Consider the following 15,842-nt stretch of genomic DNA (forward strand, 5'->3'; position numbering starts at 1 on the left):
CAATATATCTCTATTTCACTGGTGCAACATAACTCTAAATAAATACTGTGCAAAAATGAGGTACAGCGATATATATTCTCCTACGTTTATTTTACAATTCATTGTAACACAAATGGCACACCAAAGACATTAGTTACCTTATTTCTGATGATTCGAAGATTGTTATAATCTAAGATGGATAAATCGAGGATGGATGACATAAAAGGGGGATGCTAGGGGATTTTTCCGCGTCTCGCTGTATCCACATACGTTCCCGTAAACCATCGTTACGCCGAACACGCAAGTATTGCAATTCGGGGTACTTGTACATGTTCCTAATTTCGGCAAAGCCGGACCGCAAGTCCTAAAACCCATTACTGATCGGGTGTGTTTGAATTCGGTGTACACATGAGTTTACGATACGCTACTGAGACTCCAAATCCTAATTAGAATTTCGAGCCCTCTCGGCTACGAATAACTAAACAGAAACGAAACAGTTTCCATTATAAGAAGAGACATCCTGCGGATAATACAGTACTTGGTTGGGTAAAATGTTCGTAAAGAACACTTGTGCATGGATTAAAAGAATCGATGGTGGTCATATTCTTCAACGAAAGGAGTCCTTTGAAGTCTATACAAGTTTTGGGAGAATACGAAGGAGGAAGAGAAATACAGAATTGAAAAAACTGGGGTGACCTGTCTAGTGAATGAACACTTAAGCTGCATGTCTGTTAAAATTAATATTCACAAATCGATATTTAATCCCCTGAATGCTATTACATACTGTAAACGAGCTGTTTCATTATTAAGGCCATACATCCCTTCATTAAAAGTCTGGCATAGGATGAAGTGACAAATGGCCGAAATCGTCAATGAAGGAACATTAATTTTTAATAATTAATTTTCCTAATTTTTCTTATGATATGAGCAATTTTTCTTATGATATATTAAGACAATTTAGACAAGAAAAAATAGACCGAATCGCTGCGCCGATAACATTTACTTTTAAGTTTTAAAAAATTCTTTACGGTCGAAATTCTAAATCATTTTATTTGAAATGGATGGCGAAACATACACACCTACTTCTTTAACAAAGGAGAGTTTTTACACGTCGATATTAAGACAATTTGGTCAAGAAAAAATAGACCGAACCGGTGCGCCGATAACATTTACTTTTAAGTTTTAGAAAAAGATACTTCGAAAAAGATTTTGCATTCGTTTCGAAAGTTAAACGCGATTATGTGCCACGATGCTTTCTCCATTGTCTCTGGCTATTCTTTCAAAAATAACAAACTGTTTTTAAATACACCATTGTTACTATTGATGTAGCTTGAATCCAAAGAAAAAAGAGTCTTGAAATGTTTCTTATCCAATTCGAAAGAATGAAAGTTGTATTAGTGGTTTATATGATACAGTTACTTGTCCAAAAAAAGAGCATTAGAAACTAATAAAGCCACAACATATTACGAAATAAGGAAACTTTTCTTAAGAAAATATTAGAAAGTATCTTAAAAAATGTTGTGACGTTTTAGAAACAGATTGGCAGCAAAAGCTACCTCTGCCTAAAAGCCAGTTCTCTAATTAATAACGAATAATAAAACACAACACACACAAAATACGAAGCTAAAAATTCTGCAAAAAATAAAAACCAATAAACCCATTACCGTGGTAATTACAGTGTAGCGAAAACAACAATATCGCACAGAGACGAAGTGAAACTGAAGCTTTCACAAATTCAAACCATAGAATGTTTACAGAAAAAAGTATTAAAATACCAGCCACAATTCAAATTGAATTTGAACGGTGTACTAATTTTCCGTTTTCAAAGTCCAAAAAAAAAAAAAAAAATTCGACGTAACGTATCGAACATCCCAATATTTCCAACACTTCTGCAGCTTCGCCCCGCTGTTCATTCGGATGAACCCTCGTTCGTATGTTTTTATTCGAAAACCTCATTATTGAATATCACGCGTTGTCTTCGTTCCACTATTTCGCGAGCCGTTCGAGGGGGTAAAATTCGCGTCCGTATCGTTGCTCCGGGTCATAGATAATTCATCAAACTTCGTTAATCGAAACGGCAGTAATGACCGTTGTCGTGGTTACCTTTCGGCCCGGTCACGCGCGCGCCCATTGAAACAAGAGCAATTGAACTTTAATCGAATCAGCAGCGCCGGGGCTCGGAATTTCTGCGTGCTGCTGAACAAAGTGTAACGGGAGCATCGTCGACACTCGTCCATTCTTTATGATTCCAGGTGCGAAGGCGTGGACTCGCTGGTGGCGTACGTGCACATAGACGGGAAGAAGGAGAAAATAGATTCGTTCTGCGGCGAAAGGCCGTCACGGCCTATCATGAGCAACGGACCACGGCTTTCCTTGGAATTTCACGGCGTCACGTCGTCCCGCCACTCCCGCGGCTTCAAAGCGACGTATTCTTTCACAGAGAGTGAGTAATCTCCTCCACTTGCATTTAATGCCCCGATACCGCTGCTCGTTAAAACGCTGATCGAATCCGCAACGGTCGAGTCCAGCTTAAGAGTACCACTGCGCGTTTTAGCGGGGAGATTCGCAGGTACGTAAGTACGCTTCTGGATTTCGAAATAATTGCAGCGCCGGATTACATATCGCGGGTATCGTTGTTTAGTTCGCTGCAAAACACGCCGCGCGGCTAACGAAGTATAGAGAATGGCAAATTCGATTGTAAACCGATCAGCGGGGTTCGGGGGAATTAGCAGATCGTGGGTGAATGATTTACCGCGAGGAGCGATTCTGATTTTCGTGCGCTTAACTCGCGCCGGTTTTATTTCAGTCGCGTAATTAGACTGCGAAAGTTTTAATTGAGTTTCGAAACGAACGTAATAAGTTAATGACAAGATATTACGTCCGTTGATGGAGGGACAGAATCTTTTTGCGTAAATATTATGCGATGAACTTTATTTCGTGATCTCGGATTTTTCTTACACCAACGCAACTCTTTCGGATCTTTGACAGAGTAATTTATAAAGTCTGTTGTAAGTAGTTTAGCTGGCTACTCACAGACGCGCTCGTAACGATGGAATGGCCTTCTCGATAATCGATTTTTCGATCATTGTATGAAGTGTTTTTTTTTTACGGGTATGGAAGCATTTGAAATTCTTCTTAGCAGTGTAAATAGTGTTATAGCTTGAAAATCTTGAATGAAATTCCTGCTAGAATTCTATGCTTTTATAGAGCATTTGTTTTAAGTGAATTCCGCTTGAAACAATTTTACAAAAGCGCGCGCACATTAAACGATACTGGGAGGAAGGTAAAGCAAGATATGATTGACCTGAACTACTAGACTGCGAGCAGGGAACAATGCGTTAGAGTACAAGGGGAAGGAGACTGTCTGTGGTCAGACGCATCTCGAAAACCAATATGACTGGAGATATCAATTTATAACTCTGCATACGTACATTATTTTCACCATTGTTCTCGGTAAAAGTTATTCGAAATGAAAAGGACTAGATACGTGCGAAAATTTCGCATAAATTCTATTTAAAGTTCTTCTATCATTGTTTATCCTTTCGGAAGGAATATGAAGTCTTCTTTCACATGTAGCACGAAGAGCTTTCGTGTATAATGAGATTCAGTAAAGGCTACCTCACATTACATCAAAAACAGAATTAATTGATTCCAAACCGGTAAAGTATTATGCATAAATAATATCTTTCATGTTTGCCTTCAAATTTTTCTTGCAAGAATTATTTTCTCAAACTGCACACGGAAAAAAATATTTCTAATGCGTTGCCACAGTGGTGGACGAAAGAAAGTTTACAACATTTAAAATCGCATAACTTTTTCAAAATTGATCCAAACAACACGAGTTTCTTTTTAAAAGCTAGAAGGACTAGTTTGCTAAGTGACGTGTTTGAAAAAAAATTGTGAATGTCATTTTTTCAACTTTTTTCGTGAGCCTATAATGAAAATTCCAAAAACTCGTTTGAAGTAAGTTGTATACATACCTAAAATTTCATAAAAATCGGTTAACCTTGCTCTGAGCCATAAACGTTTAAAGATCGCAGGATAAGTTCGAAAACCGCGAAATCCCCGAAATCAGGAAACATTAAATCTACAAACGGGTCTTTTTAATTATCATTACAGGCTCACACAACAAAGTTTAAAAAACGACCTTAACCATTTTCTTTGCTATTCCAACCAATTGTAATTGTTTTTCAATACGACGAAACACGTCACTTAGCAAACTAATCCTTCTAGATTCCCAAAAGAACTCAAGTCGTTTGAATCAATTCTAAAAAAAAAGTTATGCGATTTTAAAGTTCGCAAACTTTCTTTCGTCCGCCACTGTATATTCGAAATGGATTGTGTGTAAATGTAAGCGTTTATGTACATTCCATTCGAAGCAACACATGAAAACCCTCCCAACAGATTGTGCCGCAAAAAGAAAATTTGCCACTGTCCCCAATAACGTCAGACAAAACCACCACTACCTTTTCAGGCGGGGCACTCTATATTTTAACGTATCGTATCAAATTCACGGCTAACTGACGCACGGTGAAAGCCTCCGCGAGACACATAAACCATATCTACACGACGGCCAGTAAAACAACGAAGCTGAAACCTTGGCGCGACAGAACAAAGGCCTAAAATCACTCAACGACAGAGCAGATTTACGTGTTCCTGTTTGCACGCGTGTTTGAGAAAGGATTGGCGCGCAAAGTCGAAGCAACGCTCGCTAAACGCCTGGGAACACCCAGGACGCAGACACACATTTTCCACTCTCTCTTTCTGTCGATCCACTGCTCCCTCCTGCTGCCCCACCCCTGTCTAGTAAATTCAGATATTGTCAGTGCCATAAATCGGTTCGATGTGCTCGGGTAAAGATAGACGATACGCATCATTGGGAATAAGTTATTGGTATAGGACGTGTTCGGGACGTAACATCGGAACATGACGTACGGTCTTATATACGGGCGCGGAGCGTCTGCCGCAGTCCGGTCCTTTCTACTGCGCGCCTATGTCCCGTCAAAATTTCAATTTCCGTTGAGCATTCTATCGTGATAGCAATGTGTCTCTCTTCGTACGGCCGTTTATCATCCCCAGGCGAGGTTCAGATTGCAGCGCGCGCGCTGGAATGCCCAGGGTTGCAGAACAAATGGATCGCGAAGTGTGTTTGTCTTTTGCCGGGGAAGATCCAGCGCGGGCCCGCACGCCAGCGAAACGCGATACGCGCTTCGAGACTGAAAATTCGTTTCTTTCGAACCCCCGGCCAGACCTGGACGGGGCTCGGGCGCAGCAGAGACGGGGGGAAGGATAGAGAACGGGCAGCGCGGTCGAGTTTAAAGGCGGAGGAGAAATTCGGACGGGATTAAGCTACGGGTTACAAGTTCGCTCCATTGCGAATATTCCGCCCGACTGCGGAAGCGTTTTCATACCGAAAGTTTCTTCCTGTTTGGAGGAAAGTATTCGAAGATTGCGGCGGTTAGAACTCGAACGGGAAGGAGTTAGGAACGAGACGAACGAGAATGGGGGACAGGGCGGAACGTTGCTGATGGTAATTTTTGCACGGGGAATTTACTATCTTGGCTTTCTTGTTAAATATTGATTTTGTTGCGCGTGTCGCGGTGCCCGGCGAATTCCCAATATTTCCGTGGCTCAGCTTTGTAGTCGTGCGAATGGAAATTGTGAAAATGTGCATGGGGGATATCATGAAAATATTTAAATGGAATAATGGAATGTAAAAATTCGGTAAAGCTTGTCAAATGTTGCGCAAAGTCTGTGTACAAATGTTTAATTATAAACTATTTTATATGAAGGCTTTAGGGAATTAAATATTCAAATTTAATTGTTTTATTGAGTATACTTTATTTGTATAGCTATTGGGCAATTTTTCACGAATGGTTAATTCTGCACTTTGGAGCTTACATTTAGGTAGTACTTTTATTCCGTATTCCTATTGGCACGGTTTCTTTAGAAATTTTAATACGCGAAAGGAACGGCTGGAACTTACGAAACTTAGGAAGAGATTGCTGAAAAGTAAATGTAAGATAACAGCGTATACAGGAGTATCGTTCGAAAACTTTCAAGTACATATGTAAATGTTCCTAGGTAGTTTTCAAATTGTTGCCAATCCCCGAATATTGGACAATTGCGAAGCATTTACCGTCGCATTGGAAGTTCCTTCATTTTCATAGAACACATGATACAAACCCAAATTAGAGTATAGCGATCTTTAAATATCACGGGTTAATTCTGGTAAAAATATGACATGATTAGTTCTTTTCCTTTCCCTTCGGTATTAAAAGGGAAACATGAATTTATTGAGTGAGCATTGCAAGCAATTAAATGAATTTAGAAAATTTATAACAGCAACACACCCTGTTTCATACAAAAAGGTATAATCTGTTTTCTAAGGAGATATTAAAGTTAATAAAAAGCTTGTGTTTGTAGTTCGTAATCTATGATGACATAGAATTAAACAAGAGTTCTCATGAAAAGTTTAAAAAACATAGGAAGAGTTTCTGTCAAGAAATTGCAGTAATGGTGATTATTTAAATAAACATAATTAGGGACTACATTTAGACGTAATTAGGGATTATATTTATTAGTACATGTTCCTAATTTAAAATAAGTACCACGTTGTAGATATGAGAGACCAATAGCTTTATCTATAACTTAGCGTATGAATCTTTATGCACAAAGTGAATATACGTCACAAATTTTTAAACTAATTTAATTAGTCAATTTAAATTAATAGACGGGAACGTAGGGAAACTCAATGAAGGTTAACATCAAGTAGATTGAAATAATAAAATAGTCGTGTGATGATACCTAATATCGCCTAGCAAAAGTTAAATCGCTGTTAATTGAATAATATCACAGTTCGTCAGCCATCTGGACTTGTAGCATTCAATAGCCGCTCCTTATAGGTTTTCATGCGCTGAAAACGAATCCGCAAACCGTTTATCGCCATCGTCCTCAGTTTTTGAGAAATTCGATTTTTAAAAAAACTGCAAATTTTCAACTTTGAACATCTTTTGTGTCGACACGATAATAGTTATTCTATGAAACCTCCCGAATACAACGGTATAAGTTATTAGTGCATTGGGAACATTTAAATATGTTTAAATAACGATTAAATGGAGAGGAGCACCCAAAATGCACCCCTTTCTGCAGATATCTTTTAATTTATTTCTAAAACTAAGGGTCTAGGAGAAAATCTGACTACTCCACGCGATGCAGCAGACATTTTTCCGTCGGAAAGCATCAACAGAAGTGGTAAGTCACGTTTTGTTTTCAATACAGAAGCGAAATAGTTTGGCAAAACGTGCGGCGTCGACAGTGGTAGTCAACGGCGGCGCGCGTTTTGCCAAACTATTTCGCTTCTGTATTGAAAACAAAACGTCACTTCTCATTTCTGTTGATGCTTTCCGATGGAAAATTGTCTGCTGCATCGCATGGAGTAGTCAGATTTTCTCCTAGATCCTTAATTTTGGAAATATCAACAAAAATATCTGGAAAAATTGGTGCATTTCGGGTGTCCTTTTCTCTTTGATCGTTGTTTAAACATATTTAAATGTTCATAATGCACTAATATCGTATATCGTTGTATTCGGGAGGGTTCATAGAATAATTTGACGGAACACCCAACCGAATAACTATTACCGTTTCGACACAAAAAATGTTCAAATTTAAAAATTTGCATTTCTTTTCAAAATCGAATTTCTCAAAAACTGAGGGCGATGGCGATAAACGGTTTGCGGATTCGTTATCAGCGCTCGAAACCCTATAAGAAACGGCTACAGAACGTTACAATTCCGAAAAAAAGTCAAATTTTGTCGAACTGTGGAAAATTGATACTTTTTTATGTAATTTCTTTTAAAGTAAAGAGAAGTTTTTCATGCTTCATGACCGATAAATTTCAGAGCCTCATCCTACAGTGAACTTGAAAGCTTAACATTAATAAATATCATCAGTTTGCAGCCCTGTATTAGTGAAACCACTTTTGCCTCTTTATAGGAGTACCATTAATTAATTAAATAAGTCTGCGCCTATAATTCTATTCCGAAACGCCGGCTACATTTCATTCGCGTCGCAACGATATCACCGAAAGGATTAATACACGTTACACTTCGTTCATCCTCGCGCAAAGTTTCTCGTCATTTCGCCAGATTGTTTACCGACTTCGCTCATCGTTCGATTGTGCGAGCCCCACACCCGTTCCAAGTTCCGTCTCGTATAACGGAGGGGTCGCAGGACCCTGCGGGCGGAAAGCGCGCGCAAAGGCGGGAGGGAGCCGTGTATATCGGGTCTGTGTTAATTTTAAGAGACAAGTTTGCCACGTTAGCTCTGACGCAGGCTATCTTCCACTGGTGTGAGTATCGTTCCGCCAAGTTCCACGAAGTAAACGAGGCTCCTATTATCGCGTAATTGAAACGCGAACAAACGGATTTCGACCTATTCACAACGGCAGAAAGGGGGATACGCGGCACCGAAACTTCTCCTCGCTTGAAAGAGTCAAGTTGGCCAGCGGAGAAACGAGGCACGACTAACGATAAAAAGTTTCGCTTTAATTACTACGGGCGGGATATCCTTCGTGGAAACTTCAAAGCTGGATATCGTCCGTGAAAAAGCAGGACTTCTCATCGCGCTTTCGCTCAAAGCGTTCATAAGCGGATTTCCAAGTATTTCCAAGACAGCGCGCGTGCCCCGTCTTTCAAATCGGGAGCCATGCAGATCTCTCACGCACTGTGCTTGGCGTCAAAACCACCGCGCTATTCGACAGGTAAATTTTTCAAACGAACTTCCGTAGTGCTGTTAATTGCTGCCTTACTGGCGTCTGAATACAAAACGAGATTCTGCGAGTGGATAATAGTCGTTAAATAATCATTCTTTCCAGATCCAATAGCCCCCCTCCCTGGGCCCCCAATAGAGTTTGTCGGTTTTTAAAAACCGCTTTTTTTATATATTTGTAAAATTCGAAAATCGGTTGTCTATACTAGAATTAATATGAATTAATTATTTAATTACAAACGTTAACATTTTGACTTGAAATCGCCTCGGACACAAGTATATTGTAGTAAATAACAGTTTACTGTAAATCTAATCTTCATGAGTTCATATTTTGGGAAAGAAAGAGTAAATGAAATAAAGAATTATAATTTATATTTTGTACGGATTTTAGTTATTTTAGTTTCTTTTTCATTTGGTTTTGTATGCAGTATATTTTATTGTGTTATATTTTTGAAATTCCATATATATGCAGTATATTATATTGTGTTATTTACATATGTATGGAATTTCAAAAACATAACACAATAAAATATACTGCATACAAAACCAAATGAAAACAAACTAAAATAACTAAAATCCGTACAGAATATAAATTATAAATCTTTATTTCATTTAGTATTTCTTTCCTAAAATATTAAAAAAAGAAACTGAAATTTGTTAAAATAAGTACAAATATTTATAATCTATTTTAATTATATTTTTTAGTGATAATTCGAAACCCGTTTTTTTTTTTTGTATAAACCCTAGCCTCCAGAAAGCGTTTTCCTTTTATGCACTCTAACATTTTTTATTACTTCCAGTTTTAATACTTCACTCAAAAGCTACATTTGCGTAAAGATGGGGAAAGTGGAAAAATATACGGCCAAAGCGTTCGCAAAGAAAATATTGTACATACTGAATTATTTGCACAAATTCATTTTACAAAACGTACACAGATAACTATCCCTGAAGATCTGACATTTTCAACCGATCTACGTAACACCTCGCACGTGTATTAATCATTTATAACATTGCGCAGGTATACCAAAGAGAAGTGGGGTCTTCAATGACTAAAGTCGAGGTTTGCCTTGCGATCTTGTATAGAAGCGTTGCGATCGAGTAGCTGGCAAGCAAAGGTCACGGATTCTTATTTCCCATCCTCCTCTTTTAACTACTCTCCTCTTTCTCCACAAAACCTCGTTATTGCTGCGTCTATCTCTACACTCGTTTACCCCCAGGGCACGGAGCTTGTTTCATGGGTGATTATTCCCTGGAAGCATGTCCTAAAGACGGGAACTGGCGAGCCGGGCTACATGAGCACTATACGGGGCCAGTGCTGAGACTATTTAAGAGGCTCGAATAGTGGCATTTTACAAGACAGCTTCACCCGGACTTAACGAGAAGCGAGAGTATTAAAAACAGGGGTTAATTCAAGGGAGTTCCTCCGTCTGTCTCAGAGTATTCTGCTCTTGTTTCTGAATCTCTGCCAATTAAAGTAAATACTCATGCAGAATGACTTTCGCTGGCAAACGTCACAGGCAGCCCGTCACTATTGCAAAAGGCTCGTCCGGATGCATTTGCGTCAATTGCGGACGTATCGCCATGGTCAAAGTGGTACCGCGAGAAATAGATACCCAGAGAGTTGTTAGGGTTGAATCGCGTGCAATCTCCACCCGTGCCCCAGGCTTGATTCGGTTGATTCGTCTCAAATTTCCTGCCCGACCAACTGGGTAGAAGCGTCGCGGGGGCAGTGGTTGCGCCCCAATTCGCGAGCATTGTACCCCGTTCGGAAAACGTAATATCAATAATCTGGGGCTTGCAACCTTGTCGATATAGCGCGCAGTGGTAACAAGTATAGCTTTCCAGAACCATAGTAACGCTGGCTTTTCGGATCCATACAGCCATACACGTTGGGATATTAATGATGTTCGACTCCCCAATAGCCAGGTGTCTGTATGTACACCAGCGGGCAAAAAAGTTACCACTTTTCCGGTTTGCTCTTTTTTTTGTTATTGTTTTAGCATACATTTGGGACTGTCGTATGTTTAATATGCATATTCTGGTGGAGGATTTAAAGCTATATAAAACCCAGTTAAAGGTGAATCTATTTGACTGACAAACAAAAGTGTTAAGGGGGTATACCCGTTTGAACCCTCGGAAAATGTATACATTTTGTGGATTTTTTTACAAGTCAACGGTTTGATGCAGATTTCCCGTTTTTTAACTATGTTTACATAGTATTATGAACTACTTATAAAAAAAGTTTCAGTTAAAAAACTATTGTTTTTCGGAAGTTACGGATACATGTCCGAAAGTCTCTCGATTTTAGACGGCTAAACGGTGGCCCTAAAAACTCGCGCTACGTTCAACCAATTCACTTCCAATTTTGCATGCAGAATCATAATAAGATTCCGCATCGTCCAACGAAGGCTTTTTTTATTTCGATTCCCCGTTTATTATTTATAAAGGGAAAAGGTGGATTTTTCTCTTAGAAAAATTTAACTTTACCTTTGATCTCTCACCATTTCTTTATTTTTCAAAATTTTCAAAATCGCCTTCGTTGGACGATGCGGAATCTTATTATGATTCTGCATGCAAAATTTGAAGTAAATTGGTTGAACGTAGCGCGAGTTTTTAGGGCCACCGTTTAGCCGTCTAAAATCGAGAGACTTTCGGACATGTATCCGTAACTTCCGAAAAACAATAGTTTTTTAACTGAAACTTTTTTTATAAGTAGTTCATAATACTATGTAAACATAGTTAAAAAACGGGAAATCTGCATCAAACCGTTGACTTGTAAAAAAATCCACAAAATGTATACATTTTCCGAGGGTTCAAACGGGTATACCCCCTTAAGCCGACAAAGAAGTTACCACGTTTAGTAACTTTTTAGATTGTCCTATAAGCAAAAGGTGCCCCCACAAAATATTAGATTTATTATTAATGTTCAAAAGTGGTAACTTTTGTTGGCTTTAAAAATGTGTGGTCTTGTTTAGTGTTATGCAGGGTTTTTGTTTGTTACTTAAATAAATTCAACTGCAACTGGGTTTTATACAGCTTTTAATTCTCTTTCAGAATGTGTATATTAGGTATATACTGCAGTTTTGAGTTGATACTGAAAAGTAATAGAAGTAGGGTGGTTGGAAAAAGTGGTAACTTTTTTGTCCGCTACTGTATGAACATTGAGGTATTATTTCTGCTAGTACGTCTGTGACGAGTGCTGCCTTAGGCCACCTATCGAATCGATCAATCATTACGAAGCAGAACTTTCTCCTTTCTGGTGGAAACTCTGTTCTTGGGCAATAGTTCTCTGCGAAGAGGTTTTGTTTGATTCTGCTGGACCTTGTTAAGATGACAGTATATGTAGATCCAAGTCCAAGCTGCTGCGTCCCTGTTCATATATGACCAGGCAAATTTCCGCCAAGTCTGTTGACTGGTGACTTTACTGTTTCGGTGTGATAGGCAGTGCACTGTCCTTGCAACGTGCTTGAAATGTGTGATCTGATGTCGTAGTGCAAATAAACTTAATTTCAGACAGGCTGCAAATTCTTGGCACCTCCAAAACCATCCCCTAATTCATGATCAGAACTTCTTTACATCACAAGCTCCTTTCTGACAATTGAGGAGCTGAAATGGTAAACGATATAAGTGCTCCAAGAAATAAAAAATTATACTTTTAGCGAGGAAGGATGCAAATTCCATACTGAATACGTTTGTGAACGCTATAAGTTTTTTTTTATTTTTTATAATATAATCCCTGGCATTTACATCACTTACCTTTTCAACTCTTCAGTAACTTCTGACATGTTCCCAACTTCAATACCAGAACAACTAAGGTATTCTAACATTCCACATAGTCCTGCTAATATCCTCAGAGCTCTACTGAAATACCAATTTAGTGGTGACCTTGCGAGTGTGCCTAGTGCCTCGAAAACCTTTTACACTGTTGCACGTGACCAAATGACCACCGACTTCCTATTGTGCGCATCGAAGGGCTGAGCAATTTAAAGGGGAATGGGATAGTTGGAGCTTAACCTTAACGAACCTGCTCCATAACTTCGCCAGCCATTAAATCGGACACTATCGTTGCTGCGTTAGGGAGAAAAATGGATGTTCCTCCTTGGGGAGTTACTGCGAACGTTCAGGCGAACGTTGATGGTTCCACTGGTTCGTTAACCTGTCGTAATAGGAACTATAAGGTTCCGTCATCCCGGTAGTCCACTTCTACAACTTGATAGTGTGTGGTTAATTCCCACGCTTAGCAGCCGTATCATGTGCAGCTTCTGACAGGGTGCTTAGACTGGTGTCTTCTGGGATAACTAGCAATCCTTCTGTTCCCTTGACGTTCTACATCCTCAAGCCTTCGGGCCGCAGGACCCACAGTATTAACTTACTCAGGGTACCGTCTTTGTTCCTTGAAACCCCCTTTGACCAGTGCCGCAGCTGCGTCGCAGGACTTCAAAGTTACCCTCCCGAAGGGAAGATTCATACACCGACGCAGTTATCGCACGTCATCATCGCTCATTCGATTTTTACCACAATCCGTAACAAATGTACCTACTGCCTCAGGATATATTCATTCTACCCAACCCCGAGTTCAAAGTCGTAAGAAGACCCGCGTCTCCCAGCAGCTAGCATTTCCACCCCAAAACCGTTCTCGAACGCAAATCGCACGATATAACCTCGGGACCCTCCCCGCTCCCTCTATTCGGCCCGGCTAGAGTCGTAGAAATCGGAGCGCGTTCCCAGTGTTCCCGCGGACCCGAGACCCCGTTTCACCTATCTGATCGGCAATATATTCCGCATTCCTCTCGGCGCGGACGTCGGGGCAGGAATGACTCATTTTCGGGGTAGGAAAGTCGTCGGTATGCTGGTTCACACCCGCTGAATCCTGAGTAGGTACGGGGCCGAGCGCGACTGCGACGGCGATGACGACAGACGGTGGCTGGCGACGGACGCCGGGCCAAATCGATGCGAAACTTTCGGGACTCAGTCGAACGAGTTAGATACCATCAATAGCAACAGCGTCGAGGGAGCCGGATACTCGGCGACATATTCTTCCTGACGTTTTTCCAAAACTCCTGGGAAGGACCCCCGTGACGGATTTACGAACCCGCGGAAGCGAGAAGTGTGCCAAGAGTTTCGAAAACAACGGGATTCCTGCGCTCGTGGAGGTGGCCCGATACACGCGTGCTTATCGATCCGCGTACGTGTGTCGGGAGGAGGGGAGGGAGGGTGTACGTGCTCGAGGGGTGTGCTCGGCACACCGATACAGGCGCAGCCGTGTCAAACGCTCAGAACTTGCGCCCATATCCACGGCAACGTTTTAATGTAACCTCGCGTATTTCACTTCCAAAGTTCGCTGAGAGTTCGGATGCAATATTTCCAGCGTACTCGGCGAAGCCGTTACGCCTCTACGTATGCACGCGCGCGTGCATCTTTTCCAGCCGACCGTGATGTTTGGGGCGGGGGATAGGGAGTAGGGATTTTAAGGAATTTTTGCGATACCTCTTTCGCAGACTGTGCCTGAGAAACTACTTGGACTGACGTCTAGATGTAGCTTGGCGCTGTCTCGTTAGGGTGAATGTGGGTGAGTCGGTGGAGCAGGAGAGTGGACAACTGACATTTCAATGAATCAGTAGTTGTTAATAATTTTGCTTTCTTCTTTGTTATTTTTTCACGAATGTTTATGTGGGTCATCTCTTTCTAAGACCATCCCTCCTATCTGCGAGAGAACAATAAGAGAAATCTCAAGTTTGGGAATGTTTTTACTTACACCACTTTATTAATTACCGGCACAGATTACACAATCGGATACAGCTTACTTCCTAGCTGCATGTTACACGAAACAAACGGAGTACAATCGTTCAGACAAGTCTGTCGTTTGGACAAATTAATCGATTCCGGACCATCCACTACTACGCGATATTACTACATTAAGGGGGTATACCCGTTTGAACCCTCGGAAAATGTATACATTTTGTGGATTTTTTTACAAGTCAACGGTTTGATGCAGATTTCCCGTTTTTTAACTATGTTTACATAGTATTATGAACTACTTATAAAAAAAGTTTCAGTTAAAAAACTATTGTTTTTCGGAAGTTACGGATACATGTCCGAAAGTCTCTCGATTTTAGACGGCTAAACGGTGCCCCTAAAAACTCGCGCTACGTTCAACCAATTCACTTCCAATTTTGCATGCAGAATCATAATAAGATTCCGCATCGTCCAACGAAGGCTTTTTTTATTTCGATTCCCCGTTTATTATTTATAAAGGAAAAAGGTGGATTTTTCTCTTAGAAAAATTTAACTTTACCTTTGATCTCTCACCATTTCTTTATTTTTCAAAATTTTCAAAATCGCCTTCGTTGGACGATGTGGAATCTTATTATGATTCTGCATGCAAAATTTGAAGTAAATTGGTTGAACGTAGCGCGAGTTTTTAGGGCCACCGTTTAGCCGTCTAAAATCGAGAGACTTTCGGACATGTATCCGTAACTTCCGAAAAACAATAGTTTTTTAACTGAAACTTTTTTTATAAGTAGTTCATAATACTATGTAAACATAGTTAAAAAACGGGAAATCTGCATCAAACCGTTGACTTGTAAAAAAATCCACAAAATGTATACATTTTCCGAGGGTTCAAACGGGTATACCCCCTTAATACGACGAGTACGCGTAACTACACCTGTCGCGATCAAAGCACGCAAACAGGTCTATCCAAAGAAGTCCTCTTACAATTTACGCGCAGAAATTAACAGAGCAAATTGTATTTACTAAATTCCCTTTTCAGGAAACAAATGTAGGTACACAGAACCGTAAAAGCAATTCCCAGCGAAGAATCCTATAATTAACCCCGGGCTGTATTAATTTCAATCAAGATCGCGAAAATCACAATACTTCATCGTGAAATTAATCAATCCAGAATTACGAGTCTCGAATAGCGTTGCGCGATAATAACAGGAATCTATCCGTGGTTTCGCATTCATGATGCCCGCGAAACAGTGTATGCGGTCGAAACCCGAAAAACGATACTCTAAATTGGGGAGGATAGGTCGATGGGGCGGGGTGGGGGTGGGGGGATGGGGGCGGTGGTGTGTAATCGGTTAAATGGA

At 40.3% G+C, this 15,842-nt stretch overlaps 1 protein-coding gene across 1 annotated transcript in view; it reads left to right on the forward strand.

Moving 5' to 3' along the window:
• Sol1 overlaps nucleotides 1-15,842 on the forward strand; it is a 696,665-nt gene that overhangs the window by 624,948 nt on the left and 55,875 nt on the right. The window contains exon 10 of the mRNA XM_076822532.1: nucleotides 2,232-2,422. Coding sequence (XP_076678647.1) covers nucleotides 2,232-2,422 — 191 coding nt within the window. The remainder of the gene's footprint in view (nucleotides 1-2,231; nucleotides 2,423-15,842) is intronic.

This window comes from Andrena cerasifolii, chromosome 10 (assembly GCF_050908995.1).
Source record: "Andrena cerasifolii isolate SP2316 chromosome 10, iyAndCera1_principal, whole genome shotgun sequence".
Taxonomy (NCBI): domain Eukaryota; kingdom Metazoa; phylum Arthropoda; class Insecta; order Hymenoptera; family Andrenidae; genus Andrena; species Andrena cerasifolii.